The following is an 18,719-nucleotide window of genomic DNA, read 5'->3' on the forward strand; positions in this document are numbered from 1 at the left end:
TCAAGTGCCCGACCCGCCACCTAGATAGTCCGGAGTCTACTCATCTCTGCCACCACTACTAGCTGTAAGGTCCAATATCTGTGATGGTGTGACCACAGGACCTCAAGCATGCACTGTAGCAAGTGCAGTCTGGCATGAAGCACCATGGAGATGAATGCCAGAATGATATGTATAGTCTTAAGGTGCAGATGAACTGTAATCTTGCTGAAGTTCAATATGACAGCACTTGGGACTGAAGGGATAGTACTCACTCCACTGGTGTACATGCTTTTTAAAGAACCATGCTAAAACTGTAGCTAACAAATGTGATCAGCTGGGGTAGGGTCAACTGTAACTTTGCAAGGTTTGCTGTAAATAAGAGTGTTCAACTTTCTGATCACAGGATCTTTTGTTACAATTAAGCCCGAAATGAAAGAACAGCAAGGAGACAAGTCATCTAAATATGGAAACATATTGGCTCCTTCCAACCTCTGGTAAGCCGTTACTGTGGACATGCATTAGAAAAGCACTCGGGGCTGAAGCGAGTCTCTGGAAGCATCCAGTACTGGTAAAGGCTGGCTCCTATCTGGAAGATGAGATAGATTCCTAGCTCCATTGTAGTCTTCATATGGAGATAAGTTTCTTGAAAAGACAACAATAATAATAATAATAATAATAATAATAATAATAATAATAATAATACAGTCTCCTTCTGAAAACACTGAAGAATTAATAGTGTCAACCATCTAAAAGATTTCCGTGTGATAAGGTTATTTAAGCCACTGAAATCTAAACAAGGCTTTAACTCCTTTAACATTTCCGCCACTAAAAAGAAAGCGGAATAAATGCTAAGCCTTTTTGGCTGAGGGGATATCTTGGATAGCTCTTTTTGGAGAAGGCTGAGCATCATCTTTCCTGCACAGGCTTTCTTGACAAGACTGGGCATCAGGCAAAAGAAGAGAAGATACAATGGTCATGAAATGGCATCCTGTAATCTCTGTATATCAGTGTCTTTATTCACCCATCTGCTGTGACAGATTCTCATGCAGGTATGTGAAAGAACCAATAACCTCTGACTGTCTTCAGAGTGCAACAGCTCATCCGAGCCACAGGACTACTATTGCTCACCTGTGATGGGGTGCACCTTCCTACAGTCTGCCAAGGAGTCTTGCGTTTGGCTCATAACCATGCTGGAACTAGTCTCATTGGTGCTCTTTGCTGCCTTCTGTGAATGACCCACAACTGGTGCTGGTACTTCTGCATCCCTCAGAAGGAACATTGAGGCAGCTGAAATTTCATACACACAGATGTGAAGATCATATCATTTTTATCTGTGTTGTCCAGATGTGCCTTGACTTCATGACCAAAAATACAGAAGGACTCTGAAGGAAGCATCTATAAAGGTCTACTATGCATTTTCAGCAAGGCAGAACCATGCATGCCAGTGCATAATGTTGAATCTCATGGCTCTGGTAAAATCTTCTGCTGTCCTGCAAAGGGCATGCTTCATAAGGCTGGTTATACTGGAAGCAGTTGAGGACTGGGACAGGAGTCTTTTACTGTCCTGTTGCTTAACTGCTCAACTGTAAGTATTTCTGTAGGTATATCAAGCTAAAAATTTAGAATGTCCGTCACATAATTCAACACTCTTATAAAATGGTGGCAGACACTTACACCAGATTCCCTGGACCTTACCACCACTTTGGATTCCTTATTAGGTGAACAGGCAGATGCAATGTTAAGAGCAACTCTCAAAATGGCTGCTGAGACTAGGATGTCAGGCTCAAGTGTCTCTGACCAAAAGTCCCATTCTCTTAGGAGTCAAAAGATAACATCTGCCTTATTCAGAATTTGGGACACTGTATCAGGTCTGTTCCATGCCACTATGGTGACATCCTTAACGATGTTAGCCAGTACAGATACCACCCAGGTGTACTGCTGAGCAGACCTAAGGGTCTTCTGGAGCCTCCTCTTCAAGAAGGACACTGAGCTGGTTGGCCATCCCACATGGAACATTACTGCTAAATAACCCCATCCCAAACCTGGGGTCATCGACGCTGGGAAAGTTGGCATACTCTGCTATGTTCTGCTGTTGGAGACTCCTAGGAGGAGCCAATGTCCTTGTATGCAACCTTGAGTTTTTTTGTTTTTTTTTGACAAAAGTCAGACCAAGGATGAGAAAGACATCTTCTGATGTAGGTATTACAGTGATGGGGCTTTGGAAGGGCTGCATCCTCTCTGGCCTGCTGCTGTGGGACAGGTTGAAAGATTAAGGGCTTAAGAATAGGCTGCTCCAGTAGTTGCCAGCATCAGCACTGAGACACAGATGAATGACACCAAGGGAAATCACTGAAGGAAGCTTGCTTGCTCAACTTAAATGACAACCACTACATAGATGCAGGGGACTCTGTGCCACAACTCCCACAGGTGGCAGCTTTCAATAACAAACAAATAAGAGCATGTGCTTGCAATAGGAACTCACTCTAGGCACTTGTGGTGACAGAGGAGTGGGCCAGATAGAACATGTCATCATAACTGGCTGGCTAGCCAGGGCACCCTCATGGCTACTTGAATGACAGCCCTCTCCAGACATTGGGAGTCATATGCAGTAAACTATAGAAAGAATGGGCATATCTGATTGGGGACTGATGACCAGCAAGCATGGAACAAAAACAACATACGAAAATATAAAAATAAATGAATAAATTAAATAGACAAACCAAGTTATCCTAGATGGTAAAGAAAGTAATTTACAATGTGTGATTCAATGTTGGTCGTTTTCACACACACACACTTAAAACATATGCACAGGCACATCTATACACAGACATAAGGAAATGTGACACATTATCGGTTTATCATCATATTGGAATATTACCTGCAGGGTATGTTCTGAATACAGACTCTATAATATCAGAGGTTAAATTGTATCTCAGACCATTACACCCATCCGTCTGTGGTCTGACGTCAGCCTGTATTTGAAAGATAAAAAAATAGCTCAAGTATTCATACTATCCATCAACAAAAAATAAAAGTAAATATACATCCTAAGCCTGCTTTGCAAACCTACTTTGTGCGTAAAAATGTAACCGATCAAGGTGTCATACTGTTTGATATTTAACTTTTATAAGTAGAACTGTAACTCAGTAAAGCTGTATAGTGATTTGTCCTATAATTATTACTGCTACTCACATGTAAAAATGCATTATTTCACATTTCATAGCACACATGGATGTTATGAAAACAGCAATCTGCTCACTGTGTACCTTCTCACACATAAAAGATTACCGTATTTTTAGATAAATTATATTACACGTCAGACACACACAGAATGGATTTTCTGAAAATGTTTTTAAGGTTACCACACATGATTACGAACCAGTTCATTATTAGCTTCCAATTACATAGCAAAACAGAAGGAAAAAAATGTCCAAAGCATTTACTGTTTAAATGACCGTTAAACTGAGAATGTGACAAGAGACCCAAACAAGTAAGCTAAAAAGTTCAATAATGTCTAGCCACATTAGATGATATTCTTGAAGTAAAAAGCTGTAAACTTTTATAGACTATAGTGATAACACACTGTTAACATCAATTCAAGCAAATCATGATCAGCAGATTACCATGATGATATAGTGTTAAAAAACTAAGGCTTTTAACCACCCAACAGAATTAAAACAGTAACATCTACAGCACAGTCTTCACAGCAGGTTAGAACAGGTAATTTACTTGAACTATATTGTATAAGGGTAGAAAGAAATCCCTAAGAGAAGACAAACAGGATGAAGTAAATTTCTGAAAAGTCAGAGATTTGGTTTAAATGTAAAGAGACAGCAAACCCTCTGTATCTGGGTTTTGTACTTTTCGTGTCTTCAGGCCCGATGACAACTATGGTGATGTCGCCACATTTGTTAAAGAACATATTACCTCCTTAGTGACCATGTAAGATTTCTCAGTGTTCTAAATAATCTCCCTATTAGCAAAAACTACATTATTTTGGGTAAGTAACTACCCTTCAATAAACTGGGATACCTATACCTCAAATTTAGAATACAGAAACAAAGCCTTCACTGAGCAGATGATAAACAAATCTACAGAGGACACAGCATTATTGACCAAATTCTTACAAATATGGCAACCTCTTGCACTACTCTGATAACTTTTCCCCCAAGTGATGTCTGACCACAAACTCATGACATTCTCCCTTAATCTCCCAAAAGTCTTTTTAGTAAATGTAAACCAAATCCAACGATGAGTGATGGAGTGTAGCAGATCAAATAAGTAGAGCTAGTCCAGAAATAATTCAAAGCTTTAATCCACAGTATTGTAAGGCACAAGTACAATACACTACAAGTTGCAGTTGATAAGCGCTTTCACCCAAGAATGAGCTTCATCAGATCAAATCACTGCTACCCATAATTCCCTTATATATTATACAACACCCTATCAAACAATTTCATCAAACAATCAATTTCAATTAAAACATGTTACGATTCATAAAACTCATGTAATTTTAAAAAATAAAACCAATACATAATATCCTATATAATATTATATATAACATTCACCTATATGTACATCATAATAACAAACTCACAATAGCTAAAACCTGTTCTGTTAGGATAACCAAAATCAGATAAAATGTATAAAGGCTTATAAAAATATATATATATGTTAAATTTGTTACATAATGCTATTATGCAAAACTGTAATATATGTACATTATGGTAACTGACTCATTATATTAAAAAGCAAGCAAACTCAGATAGAATGTGAACCTATGCTATCTAAATTTAACATTAACATTTCTCCTTTTCTTCAGGGCCGGCTTTATAGAGGCTCTCTCATTCAATCCTGAGCCCCTATCTGCTCTTAATCTCATGATCCACTTACTTTCTCTATCCTCAGTGTGGTTCCTAATGTCTCCACCCCTAATATTAGGTTCTATTTGTTCTAAAGCCCTGAATTGAAAATGATGTTCATTGCCTAACTCAACCACATGTTTAGCTAATGCATTATGTGTATTCCCTTTTTTCATGTGGTATACATGTTCACGTATTCTATCTTTAAACTGGCGGTTGGTCTTTCCAACATAGAATGCATTGCATGCCTGGCAAACTGCCAGGTATACAATATTCATGCTCATGCATGTAGCTTCTACCTGAGTCTTAAACTGCATATGTGAGTCTGGATGTATAAACACGGTATCATTATCCATATATATACATTGATTGCAATGTCCACATGCCTTAGTGTAGCTGGACTTTAAGTATCGTCCATCCTTCTTAGAATAGCATAATAGCCTTCTAAGATTCAATTTGTTCCTAAATAAGAAGCGTGGTGTTTCCCCTACCACTTTCCTGATTCCATCATCTGTACATAATACTGACCAGTGCTCAGGGGTATTTTTCCAGGATGAATGTTCAGAAGAACACTCTCCATGTATGCTGAAAATTTAAATGATTTGGTCAACCTTTTCAGTTTCAAAATGGCAGTGTTAAAAGGTGGAAAAGGAGCCAGCTCCACAGAGTAGAAATCTATAAACCTAATGACATTCTAGGTAACCTGTATTCAAATAGCAGCTTGGGCTGCCTGATGGATATGGCAAGGAGCCCATCCTGGGGGCTATGAAGGTTGTTCTAGGCTAGCTTGCTTCCTACTGCTGAGTAAGCAGAAATTTCCTTGTAGCAGAGAGTCAAAACTGAAGTGTAGCGTGTGGCTACCCAAGTTGCTGACAGCAACCTTTGCCACTACTTGTGAAGGAACATACAAGGAACTCAGTGGCACAGGTGGTCCCTGTGGTGATGCAGGTGTTCAAGTTATCATAAAGGTCGTAGGGTTAGGGCTATAATATATGCCCTCAATTGCGAAGATGCCGATGAGGGCAAAAGCAGCCCTGATGGTTGCCTGTATAACTGCTTTCCTTAGGTGTCTCTCAACTCTGTGAAGTACTGAATAAATGATGTTCTTTGTGTTTCACTGTTGCAATCCTGGTTGATGTGTACGGGAAGGTGCTGAGTGCCCCAAGCAATGTCTGAGGCACAGGTGGTGATAGTCGGACTGGTAGGGCAGAGGATGAAGGGAAGACCCTTGTTCTTGGCACAGGCCCTTGCCCACCAGAGAAACTCTGCCCTTATACAGGGGATCAGAGGGAGAGAGGTCTCTAGAGGCTGAGAGTGCTGACACCAAAGGTTCTTTAGATACCACTGAAGTTTTCTCATGTGGAGCCTGGCCAAAGGAATTAGAAGGATGCAAGATGCCATGTACCCCAAGGCTTGCAGGAACTTCCTCGCCATGAGGTGACGTCTGGATGCCAGCTGGGTAAAGTAGAGAGGCATGAAGCTCTGCTTTTCTGGGGATAGGAAGGCCATTTGGGATGCTGTGTCCAGCAGTGCTCCCAAGAAAATGATCCTCCTGGAGGGTGTTTGCTTTGATTTCTTCTCGTTGATGGTGAATCCTAAGGAAGTTAGGTGGGTTCTGACAAACAGGAGGTCCTGGAACAGCTTTACACTCTGCCTGAATTAGGCAGTCATCCAGATAAGGGTAAATCTGTATATTTCTCTGTCTGCAAAATGCTATGGCCAGGACTAAGCATTTGTTGAATACCCTGGGACAGGTTCATAACCCAGAGGCTCCCTTCGCTCTGGAATAGAATTCCAGTTCATGTGAGGCAGAGCACCTCACTGAATCTCTTCAAGAAGAATCTCGATAAGTGGATGGGGGATCGTAGGTTTGTCCCAGGGATTACTCCCGTGTCACTATTAGACAGAGGCACAGTAAACTAAACCTTAAAAAGGGCACAGTGTACTCAAATCAAGGGGTGGCGTAAGCCATACAGAATCGGGCTAGGCTTATAATTGCCCCAGGGCAGACAGCCTAGTATGAACCTATGAACCTATGAGCAGTAGATAAGCCAAAGGGAAGCGCAGAGAACTGAAAGTGTTGTGAGCCTGCTCTGAAGCGCAGGAATTTCCCGCAGGATTCCCTTATGGGGATAGAACAAATAGACTAAGCCTGATCGGGGGGGGCTTGATGGTAGGCAGGGATGAGGGCAAAATGAAACAAAAAATAAAAAAGCTTTACATGCCACTGTGATTAAGTTGAGTGAAGGACACCTACTTTAGTCTATCATATTATTGAAATCCCAAGAGAAACATAACCTTTTAACAATGATCGAAGTTTGCAGACAACCGAAAATTGAGTGTAATCTGCTCCTCAACTGACTCAATTGCTGTAACTTAGGTTAGCAAGTAATGCAAAGAAAATGGCCTCAGTGTAAACTTAAAAACTGCAGTACAGTACATTTTGATAAACAATATTACCGCATCATACCATACATACAGGTAAATACCCCTCAAATCGCACACTGTAGGAGCAGATCTAGTCACTCTTCTTGACAATTCCTCATCATTTAACAATCATGTCCATAGCAGTACAGAAAGCCTACCTGCTCAATTGTATAGGCAGTTGGATTTTATTAGTTCAGAAATGGTCACTGCCACAGTATATTTTGCACTATAATCCACTTCCACTATAGATGCTGGTTGAACTTCTGCTTACTAAGCTAAGAAAGATGATGGTCTACAATACTTCTCTACCCTGATGTCATTATACCACAAGTAAAATATCCTATAAGTTTTACTGGAATAAGTATATTTTTATCTTTATTTGCAAACTGCCACAGGAAAAGTACAACTGTGTAGGAACTTGGTAGTAGATATTAGAACAGATCACTGTTGTAGTAGTCTTCACTACTGGTACTCAGCAGAAGGTTTCCCAGTTTGTCCAACTTCAATTCCCCAGAAACCTTCCCAATAAACGCAGCAGATGCCCTCCTCCCAGATGTTAATATGTTCCAGGTATAAAACCAGCATCTGCTTATACTATCTTACAGCTTTCTTAACTATAGGAAATAAAGAAGCCTTAGCAGGAAATAGTTAAGCCAAGGGCAGACTGCAGCAAGTGGTATTGGTGGTAAGATCTCAACTTCCTCAGAGACAGTGACAAGAACTAACTAATCTTTCCAGTCAATGACTTTAACCCAAGCAAACCCAAAACCTTAAACAAGGGGGAAAGGGGATGGGGAAATTACAAAGGAGTTGTACCTACCCCTGGCCTAGGATGCCTACAATCCAGAAAAAGGGTGACAAACCAGAGGGGGTGGTGGGAAAGTACAGTTGTGTACACTTGCCATAAATGTAGATGTTCGAGTGTATTCACTGTTGCAGTCATTACATTTGGGTAATCTGCTGGCAGGTTGCCCTCAGTCAGCCTGATTAACAAAGTCTTGGGTCCTGCGTCGGTTGCTGTCCCTTCTTCCATGATGTCAGGTCGTCAGGGGCATAAAACATGCAGCCGACGCCATTACATCAGTTTTTCTTGGCCCAGATGTCAGGTGCCCCCCAAATGGGGAGCAAAATATATAAATAATTTTAAACATAAAAATATATACCTCCAAACAAAAGCAAATACACCAAAAAGGCTTTTAAGTGTAGAAAAGTAAGGGAGAGGCATAGTAAGAGAAAAAACAGGGGGCTGGAGAGAGGGTAACCAGGACTTTAACAGTGAATACACTTCAATATCTACTTTTATGGTAAGTGTACACAACTGTACTATGTTCTTCATGTTTCACTGTTGCAGTCATTACATTTGGGTAGATTCCCAAAGCTAAGGTTGGGAGGATGGATTTATACAGTATTAGAACTGGCTATAAGACCGTGCAAGACAGCAGTGGCAAAGCCAGCTCTGGATTTAGAGAACATTGGTAAGTGGTAGTGTTTGGTGAAAGTATGAACTGAACTCCAGGTAGCAGCTTCTAGAATATCCCTGGTAGAAACACCTCTGAGAAAGGCTGTAGAAGTAGATGCAGCCCTGGTGGAATGGGATCTGATCCCCTCAGGGATAGGTCTTCCATGGTGCTTATAGCAGAAATGAATGCAATGGCTTATCCATTTGGAAATATGCTTTGAAATAGCCTTTACCTCTGCCCCTGCGGCAAATGCTACCAGCAGTTGTTCAGATTTTCTATGAGATTTAGTCCTGTTCAAGTAAAATCTAAGCTGTCTGTGTACATCCAATGAATGCAGAATCCACTCCCCTTTGTTCTGTGGACTGGGAACGAAAGTTGGCAAATGAATGGGCTGATTAAGAGCCACACTGGATACCACCTTGGGCATGAAGGATGGGTTGGTCCTGAGTGACACCCTGTCCGCATGAAAGATGATGAAAGGCTCCACTGCCATAAGGACCTGTAATTCAGAAATCCTTCCAGCCGAAGTGATTGCTAAAAGGAAGGCTGTTTTCCAGGAAAGGAATTTTAAGTCTGCAGTAGCAGCTGGCTCAAAAGGAGGTAAAGTGAGTTTTTCCAATACAAAGTTAAGGTCCCGAGCAGGGGTTGGAGCTCTCCTGGGCGGCCTTAAGTTTTTGGCCCCTCTGCGATACTGCTGTAACAGAGGATGAGAGAAGAGGGGTGGTTCTGTGTTTTAATGAGCTGAAATGGCTGAGGCATGGATTTTTATGGAAGAAAAAGATAGGCCCTTGTGAAGCATCTCAGTTAAGTATTGCAAAATCTGAGATAAATTGGGCACTGCTGTGGTCATCCCTTGAGATTGATTCCAGGCACAGAATCTTTTCCATTTGTCAGCACAGGATTTTCTGCTACTATGTCTTCTCACCTCCAAAATGACATTCCTCACAGGTTTGCTGAGGGATGCTAAGGGGGAATTTAAGTGATTAGCCAAGCTGCAAGATCCAATGTTTGGAGCGGAGGGTGCAGAATTTGGTTGTTCTGCTGAGACAGTAAGGAAGGTGTCTGACACAGGTGCCATGGAGAAAGTTGTGACAGACTGTGTAGGAGTGAGTACCAGTGTTGGTGAGGCCAGTCTGGAGCAAGCAAAATCATCTTTGGTTTGTCCTGTTTGACTTTTAGTAGAACGTTGGAGAGCAAAGGCAGAGGGGGGAAAGCATAGACTGATAGGTTTTTCCAGCTGAAGGACAGAGCATCCACTTTCCAGGCTTTTTTGTGAGGAGTTCTTGTGCAAAATTTGTCCAACTGGTAGTTCTGTGGCAGAGAGATCTATGTCTGGACTCCCCCATTTGCATGTCAACATGTTAAAAATCCGTGGTTCCAGTTTCCATTTGTGTGGGTCCATAAGATTTCTGCCTGGATCGTCTGCCAAAATATTCAGCTTTCCTGGCAGGAATTGGGCTTGTAGTTGTACTTGATAGCTCAAGGCCATCTTCCACAATGCCATGGCTTGTCTGCAGAGGAGGTAGGAATGTGTACCCCACTGCTTGTTTATGTACCACATAACTGTGGTGTTGTCCATCTTTACCATTAGTTGCCCTGGATGAAGGTAGTCCTTGAAGACTGTCAGTGCTTTCTGTACAGCTAGCATTTCTTTTTGATTGATATGAAGGTGCATTTGATTCGAGCTCCATTTGCCCTGAATGCACTTCCCTGCCAGATGAGCCCCCCGTGCATAGTCTGATGCATCTGTAGTTAGGGTTTGGGCGGCAGGGGGTAGTGTGAATGGCAGTCTCTTGTTTTGGAGGCAGGCCTCTGCCCACCATAGGAACTCTAGTTGCAGGCAAGGTATGATAGGAATCATTGTTTCCAGGCTGTGAGAATGCTGACTCCATAAACTTAAGTACCACTGAAGTTTCCTCATATGCAGTCTTGCATATGGAATTAGAAGAATGCAGGAGGCCATGAACCCCAAGGCTTGCAGTATTTGTCTTGCTGATAGCAGGGTTTTTGTGGCCGCCTGTCTGAAGTAAGTCACCAACTGAATTTGCTTTTCTGGCGTAAGGTAAGCCATATGGGCAGTTGTATTCAAGCTTGCATCCAGGAATGTTATTTTTTTGAGAGGGTACTAGTTGTGATTTCTTTTTGTTTATGGTGCACCCTAGACAAGTTAGAAAGTACAGTTTTGTACCTACCATAAATGTAGATGTTCGATAGGTATGCATCTGCAGTCATCACATATGGGTTGTCCTGCCTCAGGCAGCCCTTCGGTCGGCCGGATTCCAAAGTCTGGGTCCGGCGTTGGCTGATGTCGCACTTTCCCCGACGTCAGAGCGCCGACGCCATCTTCCTCAGTTTTTCTTGCCCCAGATGCCAGGTGCCCTCTAAGGAAGGCTAAATTTGGAGAGATGCATTTAAAAATCCAAACATGCACAATAATATAAAAACAAATACACCATAACAGATCACCCCAGCTAGCTATAAGAGGGGTAAGTACCCAAGAAATACCACAGAGGGGAAGGAGGGAGGGTAAACCTGACTGCAGATGCATACCTATCGAACATCTACATTTATGGTAGGTACAAAACTGTACTATGTCCTTCAAGGATGCATCTGCAGTCATCACATATGGGTAGAATACCATAGCCAATCTGGGGGTGGAGGAACTATGTAAAGGATGGTGTAGCTAAAATGCCCTGCAGGACTGCCGTAGCAAAGCCTGCTCTGGATCTGGAATATAAAGGTAAATTGTAATGCTTGGCAAATGTATGCATGGAGCTCCATGTAGCAGCTTCTAAAATGTCCTTGGTAGCCACCCTCTTAAGAAGGCTGTGGAGGTGGCTGTGGCTCTCGTGGAATGAGGTCTAATGTTAGCTGGCACAGTATTTCCATGAAAGGAGTAACAAAAACGAATGCAATTCCCTATCCATTTTGAAATTGTCTGTTTGGAAATTGCTTTTCCTTGTGTACCAGCAGCATATGCTACCAACAGCTGGTCAGTTTTTCTGTAACCTTTAGTTCTGTCCAAGTAGTAGCGCAACTGTCTGTGTATGTCCAGGGTGTGCAGAAGTTTCTCCCCTTTGTTTTGTGGATTTGGGAAGAAGGTAGGCAAGTGAATAGCTTGATTTAATGAAACCCTGGATACCACCTTTGGCATAAATGTAGGATTGGTTCTCAATGAAACTCTGTCCTGATGAAAAATAAGAAATGGCTGTACTGCCATAAGGGCCTGTAACTCAGATACTCTTCTTGCTGAGGTTATGGCCAGAAGGAAAGCAGTCTTCCAAGACAAGAACTGTAGTTCTGCAGATGCTGCTGGTTCAAAGGGAGGCAGTGTTAGTTTTTTCAACACGAAGTTAAGGTCCCAAGTAGGTAGAGGTGGTTTCCTTGGAGGATTGATGTTTTTGATTCCTCTTAGAAACTGTCTTAGGAGAGGATGAGAGAAGACAGGTGGATCAGTATTGTACTCTGCTGAAATTGCTGAAGCTTGAATTTTAATGGAAGAGTAAGACAGACCATTGTGGAACATTTCTGCCAAGTATTCCAGGATATGTGCCATGTTAATCACCGTCTCATCTAGGCCCTTTGTGGTGTTCCAAATGTGAAATCTTTTCCATTTTGCTGAATATGCCTTTCTTGTGGAAGGCCGGCGAGCTTCCATAATAATATCTTTCACTCTCTGGGATAGCTTGTCCTGAGGAGGAGTCAAGGTATTTTCCAGGCTGTTAGTTGCAAGGTTTTCAGGTTGGAATGCAGAGTTTTGTAATTGTGCTGTGTCAGTAGAAGTGGCCATAGAGGAAGAGGCCATGGTTTCGTGTATGACAGGCTCTTTAACAGTGGGTACCAGTGCTGTCTTGGCCAGTCCGGAGCTATCAGAATCACTTTTGGCTGCTCTGTCCTGATCTTCAGTAAAACCTTGGTCATTAATGGGAGAGGTGGAAATGCATACACTGTTAGAGTTCTCCAGCTGAAAGAGAGGTCGTCCACTTTCCATGCTTGTGGGTGGTATGTCCTTGAGCAGAATTTCTTCAGTTGATGATTGTGGGGGGAGGCAAAAAGATCTAAGTCTGGCCTCCCCCATGATTGTGTTATCTGTAGAAAGATGTCTGGGTGCAGCATCCATTCATGTGCATCCATGATATTTCTGCTTAAGCTGTCCGCCAGTATATTGTCTTCCCCTGGCACAAACTGGGATTGTAGCTATATATTGAGTTTCAAGGAAAGTTCCCATAGATTCATTGCCAGCCTGCAAAGAGGATAGGAATGGGTGCCTCCTTGCTTGTTTATGTACCACATAACCGTGGTGTTGTCTGTCCTTATTAGCAGATGGCCATGATGCAGAAAGGGTTTGAAGGCTTCGACTGCATGTATCACTGCCAGCAATTCCTTTTGGTTTATGTGCATGCGTAGCTCTTTTTGTGACCATAGACCTTGAATGCATCTGCCCTCCATGTGCGCTCCCCATCCGTGGTCTGAAGTGTCTGTTGTAACGGTTTGGATGGCTATTGGTTTGCTGAAAGGCAGAGCCCTGTTTGACTGGCTTGCTTGAACCCACCACAGAAATTCCTTCTGAAGGCATGGAATGAGTGGTATCAAAGTTTCCAGGCTGTGACTGTGCTGAGTCCATAAACTCCTTAGGTACCATTGTAGTTTCCTCATATGTAGTCTTGCTTGCGGAATCAGAAGGATGCAAGAAGCCATGTAACCCAGGGCCTGCAGGATTTTCCTTGCAGTCAGCTGGGTTTGTCTTGTCAGATTTTTTGAAGTAATCTGGTAGTTGATTTTGTTTTTCTTCTGTGAGGAAAGCCATTTGGGTGGTTGTATCTAGATCTGTACCCAGAAAGGTTATTCTTTGGGATGGAACAAGTCTTGATTTGTGAAAGTTGACTGTATATCCCAAGGCCTGAAGTAGGTGAATGGCATAATTCAAGTGTTTTACCAAAGTTTGTTGGCTGTCCGCTTGTATAAGGCAGTTGTCCAGATATGGGTATATTTGAATCCCCTGAAGTCTGCAGTGTGCAATTACTGATGCCAGGCATTTCGTGAATACTCTGGGCGCAGTAGATAAGCCAAAGGGCAATGCTGAGAATTGATAATGCTCTGACCCTGCAAGAAATCTGAGGTGTCTTCTGCAACTTTGTCTGATAGGGACATGCAGGTATGCCTCCTTGAGGTCTAGAGTTACCAGCCAAGACCCCTTGCCCAGCATGGGAAGGAGCTGCTGTAGAGTCAGCATTTTGAACTTTGGCACAATGAGATAAGTATTCAGTGCGGACAAGTCGAGAATAGGCCTCCATTGTTTTTCTTTTCTTGGAACAAGGAATAGTCTGGAATAAAATCCTTGGCCTTGTTCTGAGAGAGGAACCTTTTCTATAGCTTTCATTTGCATTAAGCTGGAAATTTGTTTCAAAGCCTCTGCCCTTTGATTTGGTGGCAGGTCTGGCATGCCCTTTCTTTTTGGTAATGTGTGGAAATGAAACCTGTATCCTTTGTCTATTATTTGTAGTGTCCATTTGTCCCTTGTAATACTGTGCCAATTTTTTGAGAATAAAGAAAGCTTTCCGCCCAAAGGTGCTTCCAATTGAGCCCTGGTTGGCGGTGTCAAAGTAAAGTCATTGAGCCTGTCCTTGTGCAGCAGTTGAAGGTCCTGCATTACCTCTCTGGTTGGGAGGCTGCCATTGACGTCCTCTGTAGGAGCCTCTAGCTTGCCCTCTACCTCTGGCACGCCTGTTCTTGCCTCTCTGAAACCTCTCTGTGTCTGGAAAGGACCAATTCTTGGAAGGCCAATTCCTGCTGAATCTTGGTGGTTGTACTTGGAGAAAATCTTTGACTGTTTGTACGGATTTTGCCTTTTCTTCAAATTTCTTTAGGACCTCCTGAGCCATGGAGCCAAATAACTTTTGCTTTTCCAGAGGAGCATCCAGCAGCTTTGCTTTGACATGATCTGGCAGAGATTGTTCCTTCAGCCAAGCATGCCTACGTATGACTGCGCCAGTCATAGCTGACCTACATGAAGCTTCCAATGCATCATAACCGCATTGCAAGAAATGGTTGCTAACCTGTTGTGAGTTATGTACCAGATCCTGAAGTGACTTGCGGTCTAGGGGGTCAGGTGAAGACAGTTTTTTATGCAATTCATCTAACAAATACTCTTGGTACTGTATCATATGAAATTGACAATTTAATGCCCTCATAGAAAGAGTAGCAGAAGTATACACTTTTTTACCACATCTCTCTAAAGCTCTGGACTCCCTTTCAGAGGGGAGAGGATTTTTAGCAGTGGCAGCTGCAACCCCTTTAGGGCCCTGGGAAATAGTTTCTGGATCAGCAGAGTGGGCCTTGTAAAGGTACAGATGTGAGTCCGGGACCCTGTAGTACCTATCGGGTTTGGCAGGAGCCGGAGGGAGAGAATCAGGGATTGTGCTAGAGTCAGAGTACACATCATCAATGACATTCAAAACAGGAGGAATAGCTAAAGGCCTATTCTGAGGCAAATGTAAAAAGGTCCTTAATCTTTTCCTGGAATCAGAGAATTCCTGGCCCTGCCATTGGAAATGCTCTCTCATGGTGTGTAGTGTCTCCCCAAAGGAAAACTCTTCAGGAGGGGAGGCCGAGGGAATAGATTCCTCTGCATCAGAGAATCCTCGTAGGCCGAAAAAGCCTCCTCCTGGTGTTCAGAGAGAGTAGAGCCATCAGAGGCCTCATCTGAGGAGTGGGGATCAGAGGGCTCAACCCTGGGCCTTTTGTCTGGAGGAGGTTGAGAGCCCCTGTCCGGATGAGGTTGAGAGCCCCTAATTAAGGAGATAAGATCCTCTGCTAAGCTTAGAATCTGTGAACCAGTAGAGGGTCCCTGAGGGATAACCTTGGGAGGCAAAGCTTTTGAGAGTTTAGCAGCTTTAGCCCTGGAGAATGCCTTAATGGACATGGATGCAGGAGGCCTGGCTGCACCACGTGCTGGTGTAGATTTGTCTAAAGGAATGGTGTTGGAAGGTTCCAGGACACCAGTTTCTGTTGGAAATTCAATAACCGACTTAGCCTGGGCCTCCGGGACCGAGGTAGTCAGTTGAGTGGTTTCGGTAATTGGAAGTACCAAGGACTCGGTTTCAGCCGAGACCGAGACACTCGCGGTAGGCCTGGCCGTGGTTTCAGCCGAAACCACGGCCCGCGTGTGTCGGTCCTTGTCCTTCCATTTCTTAACTAAATGAGAAGTCGGAGTCTCCGACGGCATCTTATACGAAAAACTAGCCCCAAAAAATTCCTCTGCAAACTCCGCCCGACGTCTAAGAGTGCGTCGGTTGAAGGAAGCACAGGCTGAACAGGCTGAGGCGTGTGGTCTGGGCCTAGACAGGGTAGGCAGTAAGAGTGGAAATCCTTATGAGGTATTTGTTTCCCACAAGTTAAACAATTATTAACTTTATCTGACATCGGCTGAGGCAAGAAAGAGTCCCCAACGGGGTACTTAGCTTTTTGAAGTCTTCGGTAGCTGAAATACAGGAGCTGGCCGACCGGCACTTGCGAACTGCTTCTGCTTCGGGCACCACGCGGCAAGAAAGACTGGGGAAGATGGTGTCAGCTGATGCTTTTATACCCCAGGCGCTCTGACGTCGGGGAAAGTGCGACATCAGCCGACGCCAGACCCAGACTTTGGAATCCGGACGACCGAAGGGCTGCCTGAGGCAGGACAACCCATATGTGATGACTGCAGATGCATCCTTGAAGGACATCCCTTTTTACAAACGCCAGATGTTTTAGAGGAATGGCCTTGTTTTCTGCCTAAATTAGACAATCGTCCAGGTATGGATATATTTGAATATTTCTTTGCCTGTAAAATGCAATTGCTGAAGCCAGGCACTTTGTAAAGACCCTGGGCGCAGTAGATAAGCCAAAGGGCAGTGCAGAGAACTGATAATGCATAAAGCCTGCTTTGAAGCAGAGGTATCTTCTGCAATATTCCCTGATTGGGATATGCAGGTATGCCTCTTTCAGATCTAGAGTTGCCAACCAGGCATCTTTGCATAGTGGTGAAGAGTCAGCATCTTGAATTTTGGAATGTCCAGGAAAGTGTTTAGAGTAGACAAGTCCAGAATTGGACGCCATGATTTGTCTTTTCTGGGTACCAGGAAAAGTCTGGAATAGAAACCATGTCCCTTTTCCTCTTCTGGTACTGGTTGAATAGCCCCCATGTTTAGGAGGGAAAATACTTGTTTCTGAGCCTCTGCCCACTGATTTGGGGGCAGGTCTGGCCATCCGCTTGGAGTTGGCAAAGTGTGGAAATGAAATCTGTATCCCTGGGACACTATATTTAAAACCCATTTGTCCTGGGTTATAAGTTGCCAGTTTTTTGCATGAAGTGCCAGTTTTCCCCCAAAGGGGCGGCTAAAAGGTAAGTGCTTGGTAATTCTAAAGGAAAGTCATTGAGACTGTTTATCACAGGGAGGTGTCTTGTTGTTTCCAGATTTGGAAGAGGAGGCACCCCACTGCTTAGTTCTGAGAGTCCCTTGGGACTGAAACTTGGTGCTTTTAGCATGTCTGGGTCTGGCTTGAGTGGCTCTGGAAGGAACTGGAAAGGACCAGTTCTTAGTAGGCCAGTGGCTACTAAATCTTGGAGGTTGTACTTGTAAGAAATCTTTCACAGTCTGCCTTACCTTCCATCTTTTTTAGAACTTCTTAAGCCTTACTGCCAAACAGACGGTCCTGCTGCAAAGGAGCATTCAACAATTTTGCTTTAACATGATCAGGCAGAGATTGCTCCTTAAGCCAAGCATGTCTTCTAAGCACAGACCCAGTAACAGCAGCCCTGCAAGAGGCCTCCAAAGAATCAAAACCACATTGCAAAGTATGTTTTCCAACGTGTTCTACTGAATGCAATAAATCCTGTAAATCTTTATTTTCCACACAGTCAGAAATCAACATCATTTTCTGTTTAAGCAGCCCCATGATATGCTGCTGATACTTTAGCATATGAAATTGACAGTTTAAAGCCCTGATTGCCAAGGTTGCAAAAGTATAAACCTTTTTCCCCCATCTATCCAGCACCCTGGAGTCTCTATCAGAAGGGGTAGGATTTTTAGCAGAAGAAGCCTTAATGCCCTTGGGCCCCTGAGAAATGGTCTCAGGGTCCGCAACAGGATTTTTGAAAAAGACTTTGTGGGAATCAGGAACCCTGTAGTATCTGTCTGGCTTACAAGGGGCTGGAGGCAGAGAATCAGGGGCCTTAATGGATTCTGAAAACACATCATCAACAATGTCTAGTAGAGGAGGAATAGCCAAAGGCCTATGCTGAGGAAGAAGAAGAAAATCCCTAAGCCTTTTTTTGGATTCAGAACAATCCTGACTTTCCCAGTGGAAATGTTCCCTTAAGGTATGTAAAGTTTCCCCAAAAGAAAAATCCTCAGGGGTAGAGGCAGAAGGAATGGAATCCTCTGCATCAGAGTCCTCATAAGTAGGTATAGACAAATCCTGTTCATTAAAAGAGTCAGAAGAAATAGAATCCTGTTCAGAAGATTCATAGTCAAGATCAGCCCTAGGCCTCTTTGAAGGTGGGGGTTGGCTACCTCTGATTAGAGTAATTAAATCTTCAGCCATTTTGATCATTTCTTTTTTAGGCATAGGGGCCTGCATACGTGGCATAGGCGTCGTTTTTTTTTAGACATAGATCGAGATTTTGGCCTTAATATTGAAGATGGCATTGGTTGTTGTTGTGTCTTTCGGCTTTTCCCAGTTAGGGGTCGTCACAGCAGAAACTCGGGTCCGCTAATGATTGGCAGATAGATTTTTACGTGCTGAGTTGCCAGCCCTGACGCACAACCTTCAACAAAGGTACGCCCATTCACACATGTCTCCACACAGAAGACGCTCTAGCTGAGAACTGAACCGGACAGTGTCTTATTGTCAGGCGACAAAGCTACCGCAGCACCACCACCGCATCGGTGTAATATACAAATCTGTAGGCCTGAATACACCCTCAAAGGCCGGTGCCTGCACAGCGGCTCCG

General features: G+C 43.4%; 1 protein-coding gene across 1 annotated transcript in view; it reads right to left on the minus strand.

The window, feature by feature from the left end:
* Nucleotides 1-18,719, minus strand: part of GTF2H1 (general transcription factor IIH subunit 1) — a 1,328,232-nt gene that overhangs the window by 884,431 nt on the left and 425,082 nt on the right. The window contains exon 6 of the mRNA XM_044059405.1: nt 2,858-2,951. Coding sequence (XP_043915340.1) covers nt 2,858-2,951 — 94 coding nt within the window. The remainder of the gene's footprint in view (nt 1-2,857; nt 2,952-18,719) is intronic.

Source organism: Protopterus annectens, chromosome 17.part0, assembly GCF_019279795.1.
Source record: "Protopterus annectens isolate FY-2018-M chromosome 17.part0, PAN1.0, whole genome shotgun sequence".
Classification (NCBI taxonomy): domain Eukaryota; kingdom Metazoa; phylum Chordata; order Ceratodontiformes; family Protopteridae; genus Protopterus; species Protopterus annectens.